The sequence below is a fragment of the Siniperca chuatsi genome, linkage group LG8, assembly GCF_020085105.1.
Source record: "Siniperca chuatsi isolate FFG_IHB_CAS linkage group LG8, ASM2008510v1, whole genome shotgun sequence".
NCBI lineage: Eukaryota > Metazoa > Chordata > Actinopteri > Centrarchiformes > Sinipercidae > Siniperca > Siniperca chuatsi.
The window spans coordinates 22,348,602-22,360,436 of record NC_058049.1 but is presented as its reverse complement, the minus strand read 5'-3'; the positions used below and the strand labels follow the sequence as shown (position 1 = coordinate 22,360,436).

At 42.5% G+C, this 11,835-nt stretch overlaps 1 protein-coding gene and 1 long non-coding RNA gene across 2 annotated transcripts; one reads left to right on the top strand and one right to left on the bottom strand.

The window, feature by feature from the left end:
- Nucleotides 1-369: 369 nt before the first annotated feature.
- On the bottom strand, nt 370-6,434 carry LOC122880554. The gene is made up of 2 exons (XR_006378964.1): nt 5,596-6,434; nt 370-1,460 (listed from the first exon to the last, which is right to left on the bottom strand). It is a non-coding gene; the product is annotated as an uncharacterized LOC122880554 (long non-coding RNA).
- Nucleotides 6,435-6,521: 87 nt separating this feature from the next.
- Nucleotides 6,522-8,923, top strand: LOC122880553 (POU domain, class 3, transcription factor 4-like). The gene has a single exon (XM_044205811.1). The coding sequence runs from the start codon at nt 6,682-6,684 to the stop codon at nt 7,768-7,770; it is 1,089 nt and encodes a 362-aa protein (XP_044061746.1). The 5' UTR covers nt 6,522-6,681; the 3' UTR covers nt 7,771-8,923.
- Nucleotides 8,924-11,835: the final 2,912 nt, after the last annotated feature.

Sequence of the window (11,835 nt, the reverse complement as noted above, 5' to 3'; positions counted from 1 at the left end):
GGCAACAGCAGAGGCACACAATAGGCAGAAACCTGCAGCAGCGCGTCGGCTTCTTCCTGTCGTGTTTATTTTTGTAAACTGCGCAGCTCCAACTTTGCGCAGCAGTGGGACGTGTGTTGTGGACAGAGGGTTCTCACTGTAGTGTGTTTGATGTCTCTCTCTCTGGACCCTGGAGACATTTCTCATGCATAATCGCTGTGTGTCTTTCTGATCTGCCTCTGTCTACTGCTGGTGGAGGTTAATGTACAGAGTTGCACACACAGAAACACACACACACATAGAAACACACACACATAAATTAGAGGCAAGCAAAACACAACAATCTCATTTCCCACAAATAGCAAAGAATAAAGCAAACAAAGGCAGGGAGGAGTTTTGTAATGTTTATTGGTGTGATATAAGAACCAGTACAGCTCTTCAGGCTTCTCTCATCTTCTCATATATTTCATTTAGCAGTGTGCGGCGCTAAACAACTCAAGTGAATATGGTATTTTAAACACAGTTACACTGCGCTCAGCTTAATAAAACCATCAACTCCTGTAATTCATCATCCTTTAACATACATTAAGCGGGGAAATCAGGGGAAGGCATGTGATTGGAGGGAGGGAAGCTCCTGTACAGCTCAGTATTCTGGTGAGGACTCTCTAACTGTAGAGCAGAGGGGGCAAAGGGGTCACGAGGTGTGTGTGTGTGTGTGTGTGTGTGTGAGTGTGTGTGTGTGTGTGTGTGTGTGTGTGTGTGTGTGTGTGTGTGTGTGTGTGTGCGTGCGTGTGCGCGTGTGTGTGTGTGACGGCAGCATCACCAGTCCTCCAGGGCTCAGCAGGCTAATTAATAATGAATCCCAGAGAGTCTGTGTTTGAAATGCAGATGTGCAACTGCCGGCTCCGCCTTCTCCTTCAGACGGGCCTGTGTGTGCGTACATGAGAGAGTGTGTGTGTGTGTGTGTGTGTGTGTGTGTGTGTGTGTGTGTGTCTGTGGGTTTGTGGGCCACAGGGGGACAGTACGTAGGTTTTTTTTTTTTTTTTTTTTAGCTGTGGCACAGTAGCTTGCTGATATTCCACATGAAATTCACACGGGTTGTTCATTAAACATTGACAGAAAAGAGTGATTTTTAGCACACAACAAGTCTGTCCTCTTTCTGCTCCCGAGTACTTCTCTTCCTCGTTGGTGCCAGCAGAGGCCTCAACGCCGAGCTCTTCTCTGCTCTCAGCACAGAAGAGGAGAAGAAGAAGGAGGATGTTGAAGACGAGCTGGAGATCATACATTACACTTCTCTGGACTCTCTACTCTTCTTCACTGCTCTCTGTTTATAGGATACTTTGTGTGTGTGTGTGTGTGTGTGTGTGTGTGTGTTTGAGGAGTTTGAAGTTTAACAGATGGTAATGTTATGTAGATTTTGACCAACCATGGCTCATTTGCTGACCCAGGGACAATATACTAGCCTCTTCTGCAAACAGCACCTGTAACACACACACACACACACACACACACACACACACACACACACACACACACACACACACACACGCAGTGAATAATCTCTCTGACAAACATTCGCTTTGTTTGAGGGACAAACAGTTTCAATTTGGCTCAGGTGTTTCAAATTCTTGCAGATAATAAAAAAATAATATTGCAACCACTGCTTTTGTGCCAGCGAGTGTTTGTAAAAAGGGAAACATTTTCAGGAGCTGGGAGACTCTCTGACCTCAGGCCTGTGTGTTGTTTTGACTGAATTCGTTTTCTAATTAACTAGAAACCATTAATAATTTTACGCTGGGATTCGCATCATAGTTGGAATACTAAATTTCCAGACCTAAGCTATTTGATTGAAGCTTCACATTGCACTTGGTGTCTTTCAGTCGTTCCAGGAAATTAAATGACTTAAATTTTGAAGGAACTTCGACATTCAAAACAACTTTATCTGATAAAAACAAAATCCAGGGTGTTTAAAGTTTATCTTTACTGTCAGAATATTTTCAATAAAATGGCAATACAGCTAATTCATATTTCCATTTATCACCTTTATATTAATTTCCCTCGGATCTATGATAGCTGTCTGTACGGATCTGCTGCACAAACATGAGGTTTGCTAGGGTTGCCACTGCATTATTTTTACTCTAATATGATCCTTAAAAAAAGACTGAAACATTTCATTATCAGAGTGCGCTGTCATATTTAAAACGACATGATGTTCATGCCATTTCAAGAGCACTGCTGCTGCCATGAAGTGTACAGTTGGGTCTATATGAGCCTATTTTCGTATGTATTCCTAAGTCAAAGTAAGACTTTCTTTTTCAAACAAGTTCAGGTGTGTTTTCATCTTTTTTTTATCCTTAAATAAAACAACATTACACCTATCTGATCACCGGAATCAGGAAAAGATGTGTTATCTGTTATCTCGTATCCATTGCTTCTCTTCCGCGGTGATAATAAGTGGGAAAAATCCAATAATTCAAAATAGGATTGTTTGAAAAGTAGAATTATGTCACGACAAATTGCATTTGTCCTGAATTAATCGCACATTTTGTATGCTGTGATTATACGTTTATTGAATGTAAAATCCCATGTCCTAAATGTCACGAAGGACGTTTTTCTGGCTAAATTTCGTGCAATTTCAACCAAATCCGCGCTCTGAAGTTTATCAGGCGAAAACAGCCGAACAGGACACAGATATTCATTTTCTCCATGTAGATTAAGGTTTTCGAAAAAACCCGAGGACTTCACTGTAGACTTGTTGAAAAGCAAAAACCCTTCAACTCTAAAAAAACAAAAAAAAACATATAACACTTTCACATAGGCCCACACACAACCCCCTGAACCATGGCTCTCCCACTGCAGACCAAACAAACGCACCGGGCCTCATGCATTATGAATGTAGGCCTACATTTACACTTGTGTGCTCTCATGGGATGATTTTTAGCTTCATATACATTCACTCATTGGTGTGTCCAATGTATTTGCTCCTCCTCACTCCTGCTGGACATACACACACACACACACACACACACACACAGGCAGAGGTGAGGTTAACATGACTGACAGATGGACATGTAGGGACAGCCTGCACTTTTCTATCACAAACAGAGCTCAAACAGACGTTTTTGTTTCAAGTTGATGATGAAAACAAACGGCTTGTCACCGACATGATGTGAGATTAGTTTCGGGTTTGCTTCTGAAGGGCCGTCTTGTTTAAACACGGTGTCACTGTCCTTTATTAGCGACGTCACGGGTTAATGGGAATATCGATTTTACTGTCTGGGAGCCTGTGAAGTGTGGGTCGCGGGTGTCAGGGATGAGAAAACAACTCAGAAGTGACACGAAGGCTGTGGATTAAAACATTTCAACTCTTCAGCAAAAATCAAACCAACGGTTACAAGAAGAGTGCATCTGCAATCAGGGCTTAACACTGTTAATTAGAAAATAAAGGTCTGTTTTCTTCTTTTTGATCTAGTTCAAAACAGGCCCGAAAGGAGTGCGTTTCCCACATAAATAATTAGGGCAAAGGCAGATTAATATGTTTCAGTTGTAAAATCGTTTAACTTGAGGCCATATCTGGCACGCAGGAGCAGAGATTTAGGCTTCATGGGGAAAGTTTTCAAAGGTCACGACACCGAGTGACAGGTCCCGCCCTGAGGCCCAGGGCTGTCTCAATAGCAGAGTAAAGCTGATTTATCTATAGGCTGCAGCCCGCTGCTCTGAACTGGAGAGGAGAGCATTTATAGGCAAAGGACACATAGCCTAATGAAATAGAAAAATGTATAAAAATGTATAAAAATGTTCTAAAAAAAATAATCCTAAAACACCCTTTTACTCTGAGCTGCTCATTTAGATTTTCACACGAAAACGAACTCCATTAACGTTTTTAGAATTTTTTAGAAAGCAATAAGACAGGCCTACAAAAACAAGGCACAGCTGTATCACCAAGCTATTGAATTATTATAGGGAGACAGATATAAAGGCCTATTAAAAATGACAAAGAAGACACACACACGAAACCTCCTTAGGAAAATGATCTATTTTTTTTTTGTCTTTAGTCTGTTCTTTCACCTAGGGAAACATGGTGATTTGGCAACATGAGTTAGACCATCTAAACTCAATACTCCCCAAATGTAATGAGCACAGATATTCCTGTTTTGAAAATGCCTATGACACTATGTCACAAACCTGCAGCCAGGAAGTAGGCTAATTCAATTAAATAGCCTACATCTTTAAAAAAAAAAAAAAAGGACAAAAGAAACAATAACAATAAGAATCTGACATCATAATGCCTTTTTGGGCTAAATCTTTATCATGTAAATCTAAGCGTTTAGTTATAGGCCCATAGAAAGATACGGTGTGATGTTTCAGGGGGACAGGCATCAATACATTTTTTTTTTCTTCTGAAAATAGTTTTTTTTTTTTTCATCGTTTGCTTCGTGAAGATCACCTACTGGAGGTTCATAATTAACAAATCTTTGTATTTACTCCACTGCCTACAGCAAATAATCTGAGTCAGAAGATAATTACCAAAAGATTTACTCAAAGCCGCCAAATAAACAACAAGCAGCTAAACAAACATGACAAACAACCATAGACTGCCATTTTATAAAGACGAAATTAAAGAAATTATGACTCATTAGTTTGTGTTATTTAGCAGTAATGTGCACCTCGGTAGGGAGAGCCTGCAGTGCTGCATGGTGTAAGTGTAGCAGGGCTGGCTCGGGTTATCTGTGAATGGGCTCTTTATTGGAGGCGCGGAGCGGGGATTTGCCTTTTATTCGCCTCGCTATGGAAACGAGCTCGACGGCAGAAAAATGTTGATGTGAATAAAAGGAATCAGCACAAGGAGCGTTTCTAGAGAAGCATCTGTTACACTTAGAAACTTAGACTATCGAGAGCAATACAACCCCCTCTCCAAGTCCCTCTCCCGTCAGCTTTATGTTCACCAAAAATGCACTTTATTTTTGTAACAAGACAAAAAAAATATTTAAGCTGTATTTATTTATTTATTTATTTTTAGCGAATCTGTGCGTGGAACCAGCTTAGCCAATTTTAAACCCTTAGATTTAGTTAATATCGGCTATACAAGCTCAGATTTAATCAAACGAGTTATGGATACATTTTTCTTGAAACGGACAATCCATCCTCCAAAAGCAACTCGCTTTGGCAAGAAAACGCAGGGATTGTGCTAAAATACCACCATTACCATTGTAAAGGAAAACTACTAAGCTTTTGCATGCAATTCTGCATAATTTCAGCCCATAACGACTCAAACGAAGCAATCCAGTTCAGCATACTAGGCTACTAGAACAACCCTGCTATTCACATCAAATATTCGGTCACTTTTAATTAAGTTTCAAAGAGTAAACTACATGAAGAATTTACACGCAGCACCACACTGGGATTATAATATGAACACAACAGCAAATATATAACCTACATCTGTTGAATTATTTCCCATCCATCTACAGGCCTGTATGCTACAACAACACGAGGCTAGAGACTGTCCTGTCATCACCCTTCCCTCACTGCCGCTGTCTGGTATTCCACCGGTTACCGAGGCCCTGTCCACCCTCCAGCGGCCCTGTCCACACATCCAGCCCGCGTTCAGCTCACCTGCTCCGGCGTCCTCTCTGTCCCTGTCTCCACAAGCAGCTCCTCGGCTCAGCGCTCTTTAATGACTTTCTGGTGGCTGCAGCCTTCTTTTATTTCTCCTAAATGTATGAAAATGTATGCAAATTTAAATCAAGCTTAACCTGGTAGCTCGAGCAATATATTTAATGGAATTTCAAACCAATAAAAAGACTGGGACGCAGTCGTCTAATGGCAAATACAATTACGCAGCAGCTAAGTTATCTTTCAGATATGCAGATAGAGCTTTTTCATCTCAGAGAGGACCTGATGAGATTCTTAAGAACTGGGAGTATGAGTCTGTAGTGCGTTGGGACACATTTACTTCTTTGAGAAAATGTAAAAATGTTTTAAGTTGCAAACATGAGTACATGATTTCCCTGTGTAGGAACAAAAAGTGTGATTTGGGCTGTCTTTAATATCTTGTGGAAATATTATTTTAAAGATTAAACTGGAATTATAGGCTCATGACAAGCGTTATTCTGTCGGACCATAATGGGCATGCATAATGAATGTCCTGTGCGTAAAACACTTGTGCATAAAACACTATCTTGAGAAGCTCATTCTATAAACACCTGAGGAAGTATTCTGTAAAAGTTAATGATTAGCAGTGAGAACTCCTCTTGGTTTGATTGTATCCTTCTAAATTAAGTGCTGCGTCTAACAAATGCCATTGCGCTTTAATCTCCTCCTTCGCACGCGCTCATGGGTGACAGGAGCAGCAATAAACTCGTGCGTAAATCAGTTGGAAACTTTAATTAATAAACAGGAACTGCGCTCCACGCGCACGTCCTTCCACAGCCAGAACCGCTGGACCAGCATGCCGACTTACTTCCGGTTCGACTGCGTGTAACCCTTTCCTATCCGCAGCTCTGCTTCCAGAGGCGGAGGTTCGGGTGTCTGCGCCGTCATTGGTCGACACGCGTCGTCACTGCGTCTCCGTCGGTCTGTGAGTGGCGGCGGAGGCTGTCAGTCAGTGCCGGGCTGCTGCGGAGACTCCAGAGAGAGGGAGATGTCAGAGGCTGAGCTGCTCCTTCGCTTCAGTAGCACTAGTGGGGTTCAGCAGCCAGCATGGCCACAGCTGCCTCCAGCCCCTACACTCTGCTCAGCTCCAGTCCCATGATCCACCCGGACAGCCAGGCCATGCAGCCTGCTAGCCCCTACAGAGGACACCAGAAACTCCTCCAGAGTGACTACCTGCAGAGCGTCCAGAGCAACGGAAACCCCCTCGGGCACCACTGGGCGAGCAGTCTGTCGGAGGGCAGCCCCTGGTCGGCTTCCATGGAGCAGCAGGACGTAAAACCAGGCCGAGAGGACCTGCAGCTTGGCATCATCCATCACCGTTCCCCGCACGTAGCGCATCACTCCCCTCATCACAACAACCATGGCAACCACCCAGGAGCCTGGGGAACTCCGGTGTCCCACAACTCCTCCATCACCAGCGGGCAGCAGATCAACATCTACTCCCAGACGGGCTTCACTGTCAACGGCATGCTGGACCACGGTGGTCTCACACCTCCACCCAACCCACAGGGCCAAGGCATGCACCCGGGCCTCAGGGACACTCTCAGCCCCGAGCACAGCGACATCGGCGGGCACCACTGCCACGACCACTCCGACGAGGAGACGCCGACTTCGGACGAGCTGGAGCACTTTGCCAAGCAGTTCAAACAGCGGAGAATCAAGCTGGGCTTTACGCAGGCGGACGTGGGTTTGGCTCTGGGCACGCTGTACGGTAACGTCTTTTCCCAAACCACCATCTGCAGGTTCGAGGCTCTGCAGCTGAGCTTTAAAAACATGTGCAAACTAAAGCCGCTGCTGAACAAGTGGCTGGAGGAGGCAGACTCGACCACAGGCAGCTCTAGCAGTATAGACAAGATAGCAGCTCAGGGGAGGAAGAGGAAGAAGAGGACGTCCATCGAGGTCAGCGTGAAGGGGGTTCTGGAGACGCACTTTCTCAAGTGTCCCAAACCCTCCGCGCAGGAGATCACCTCGCTGGCGGACTCGCTGCAGCTGGAGAAGGAGGTGGTGCGCGTGTGGTTCTGCAACCGGAGGCAGAAGGAGAAGCGCATGACGCCGCCGGGAGAGCCGCCGCCGCACGAGGGACCCTATTCTCACAGCGGGAGCGCGGGAGACGCCTCCTCGTGCCATGATCTCTGACCGAAGCACCGGGAGGAATCCCCCGGCACAGACTCTCGAGCGCAGGGGCGCGCGGTGGCACCTCCCAGCCCCCGCGCCTGTCCCGGTACAGACTCCTCCAGATGCCTCCAGCACTGAAACACGACAATAACAATAACAGAGATACCTGTCCAGCCTTCGTCATTTTCTAACTGTCATGAGGGCATTATTCTATAGCGGCATATCAAACGTCACATTTCAGATTCCCTTTGGAGCCCGCCAAATTATTTTCTACATCACGGATATAAATACAAAATGTGCCTAATAACCTGCCAGCGCCTTTGGTTTGTGTCACCACTTCTCATCAGCTCGATAATAATGATAGGATGGGATGTTTTGTTTTGATCTGTTTGGGCTTCTCTCACACACTTCTGTTGTATGATCAGCGGAGTGAAACAAATAATAATATCACTTTTCTTAATTGATTTGTTGCAGAACCAGAGGCCATTTTACAGTCCACCTCATGCTTCCCTCGGGCTTATTAAATGCTTTAGTTCTCATCATATATACGTTCATTATTTTGTAACATATTCGTAGCAGATCTGTAATTATTTTTTGCATATGCAAATATAGGCCCTCATTCCAGTTGTAGAGGTATTGCTACCAACATAATAGCACTTGGAGGTTGTTTTTTTTTTATTAAATTCCTCCCTTATGGCCTGTAGCTTATAAAGCCACACACAGTTACAGCTATTTATAAATTCATTTATTTGATTTCAATCATCTTCGACCATATAAACTGTGTGGACTCTGAAACAGAGCCGAGAATAGAAAGAGGGGTTGACGACGCTATACACCTGCCTATAATTTTATTGTACGTTCAGTATCAAAATTTTATAATCTTAAATACTCCTGTTATTGGTTTATTTCTTAAGTATTTTTTCGAATATTGTACAGTTTTATATATTACCCTTTTGAAGTCATTAATTTAAACAAATGCTCTTAGTTATTCATGCACTTAATTAGCAATGTAAAAAACAACAACAATATTTTCAGTAAGATTGAACTGTTTCGGCGGTTTTATTCCAAATTTCGATGACAGCTCAAGTAATTATTTATTTTCAGTATAAAGCTTGTATTATGTTTTGAAATAAACTATGTATGTTGTAATAAACAATTTCTTGCTACAACTGTTCACTGTCCAAAACAGAATTCAACTTCTGATGACTGAATATTGAATATTTACAAGTAGGCTTAAAATCATACAAAATTATAATTATTATTATTAAAATTGTGAAAGCAATAATTAAAATGTATGATACATTTTCTTCATTCAATATTCCCTTTAAATCTTTACATAATTTGAAGATGGGTTCGATTTAAAATTGTGACTGATTATAATTACACTAAAGAGAATATTATGCTCCATTTGTGTATTCATACACAGAAGTACAACTATGCTTAAGCAGCATAACCTTCAGTCAGCTTCAGTGTCAGGTCAAAAGGCAACTTTTTTCAAGTTTTTCATGTCACTAACAGCTGTAAAATATCCAGTGGTTCAACAGGACCTTGGCTGCAGGTCTGCAGGCTCTACGGATCACAGAAAACTGAGATGTTTTCTTCAGCAGTTCCACTGAAATGTTATTGTCCGGGCCCTCTGCCCTCCTCAATCAGACATGCGTGATTTATCGCCTGGGCCGCTGCGCCTGACAGCAAAACACAATGACACACACACACACACACACATACACTCAGACACACACAATCAGAAGCAGATGAATCTCATTTCAAAGACTACAGCTGCGTGTAATTGGCCATGCAAGGGCAAAATAGAGCTATATTACTAAAAAAAAAAATCATAATGCCTAATAATAATTTAGGGATGGTTTGGAAATAAGTAGGGCCATAAGATGCAGCGCTGCTTAAATGATTCAAAAATAGAGCTGGAGAGGGAGAGTGAAGGAGGGGAGAGAGGAGAGGAGGAGAGGAGGAGAGGCGGAAGGGTGCTAGGCCTTGCCTTGAAATGGAGAGCCTGACTGGAATACTAATGTGTCTGAATTTATGCATCTCCTCAGTCTGCAGCCCTGAGAGGGGGGTGGGGGAGACAGAGAGAGAGAGAGAGAGAGAGGGAGGGAGGGAGGGAGAGAAAAGGGTGTGAGGGTGGAGGTGAAAGGGGGGGGTGGTTAGAAGAAGAGAAAAGTAAAACCATGGCTGATTGATTCCATCCATCTATTTTAGTTCAAAATAATCCCTGATTCCTGGGGGGGGGGGGTGGAAGAAGAGCCAGCAGCCGAGCAAACAAGCAAAGCAGGCCAAGGTCCAGAGCAGCACTGCAGTATCCTTGAGCCTCTTCCACCTCATACTGCTTCAGTGTGGAGTCAGGATGCTTAGAAATCTTTACTAGCACCCTCCAGATATGTCTTTACAGAGTAACTGATAGCTCCACATAAATAACTTACTAGTGAAAAAATGATTGACTTGGGAAAATGTGTAAAGGACAGTGTTGAAAAATAAAACAGGTTTCAAGATGAAAGCATATTTCAGAGGTATTAAATGATGAACTTCAGGTAATTATTTTTCCAAAATGCTTTGAGGTCGGCTGCAGATGATTGAGCCCTGAATCAGAACCTGAGTAAGAGCAGAATGATCATCAGACAGGACTGCAACAAGCGAAGCAGAAGAAGTGACTTGTGCAGTAGCAGTTTGGGAGGATGTTTACTGGCGGGGGATGATGGGAGCACCTGACTCACACCTTTTTCATAATTGCATCTAAACTCAAACCTTCTGCTCTCGTTGAATTTCTTCTGTATCCTGTTTCAAAGACTTTGGTTGAAAGTTAAGAAGTCAAAAGTGTAAAAAAAAATAAAAAGTGGTTTCCAAATTCTTCTAAATAAATTGTTTTCCAAAGCTTTTATTAATAGTGTTATTTTTCCCAAGCTTTTCAAACAAAAATCCCTGAAGGTCAGTAAAATGAATAAAACACATTAGGATTAAAGAGCAGAACACTTTAAAGCAGGGTAGAACACATTTTCTGAGAAAGCAGAAAAAAGTTTGTGAGACTGATATAGCGTTTGCAGTAAAACTGGCATGGCAAGAGGTCAAAGAGAGGACATCCGACATCACATTTCTCTTTAATTGGAAAGGGGAAAGCAGAGGGCTGAAGTCTACAGACAGAGAACACAGACGGGAACGAACCAGCAGCCCACATGAGAGGATTCGTACATGGGAAAAATCATTATCAGCTGCTGGTCGGCCACATGGTTGTATGACTTCACCAATTCTGTCTCATCCTTTACTTTTTATAGAATGATCGTTTATAAAATGATCGAATCGACATCACTCCTTTATCTTATACCAAGTCTCACTTCCACCATAACATAATTGTAAGGTCATAAATGTATTGTCACACCTCTTCTGTCCGGTCACTGTAGGTCTGATAATTGTCCTCTTACTGGCTGTTCTGTAGTGTTATAACTTATCTATATCTTACAGCAGTGGTTCCCACCCTTGTTGGCTTGTGACCCCTTAAAACAAAGTAATCCCCATAATCGGCTGCATTGTATGTCTACCAGTTGTGATGAGTTCAACCAAAGAATTATAATTTACTTCCTTGTTTTGTTTGAATGAATTTTAGGCTTTAAAACAATTAAAAATGTCCAGTAATTCACAAGAAAAAAGCAAAGATTTGAGGAATTCAGTTGTGTAGCAGAAATATTCTGTGAGAATTCCCAAATAGACAAAACATGTTCTTGTGACAACCAAACTCCCTTATAAAAAAGGTCACTTTTAAAAACCAAAGTTCCCATACTTCCAGAAGTCAATATACTAGAGTAACACAGTGTTTATGTGCGGATAAAAATTAATGACAGAAGTGGATGAGGCCTCTGCTGTTGCCAACACATACGGCAGATGCATAAAGGACGTCCTGTTAAAGAATACCAACTCTCGCAAAGTATGTCCTGAAGTCAGAGCCTTACAGTGACTGTCAGTGGTTAAGAAACTGATGTTTCCTGTATCTTCCCTCTGGCTGAGAGAATAAGTGAGGTTTTAATTTACAGATTTTTTTGGTGCATAATTTGCATGCTTTGAATTGTGTAAACACATATT

Coding starts and splice junctions, on each gene's coding strand:
- LOC122880553 (XM_044205811.1), top strand. CDS start 6,682: ATGGCCACAGCTGCCTCCAGCCCCTACACTCTGCTCAGCTCCAGTCCC.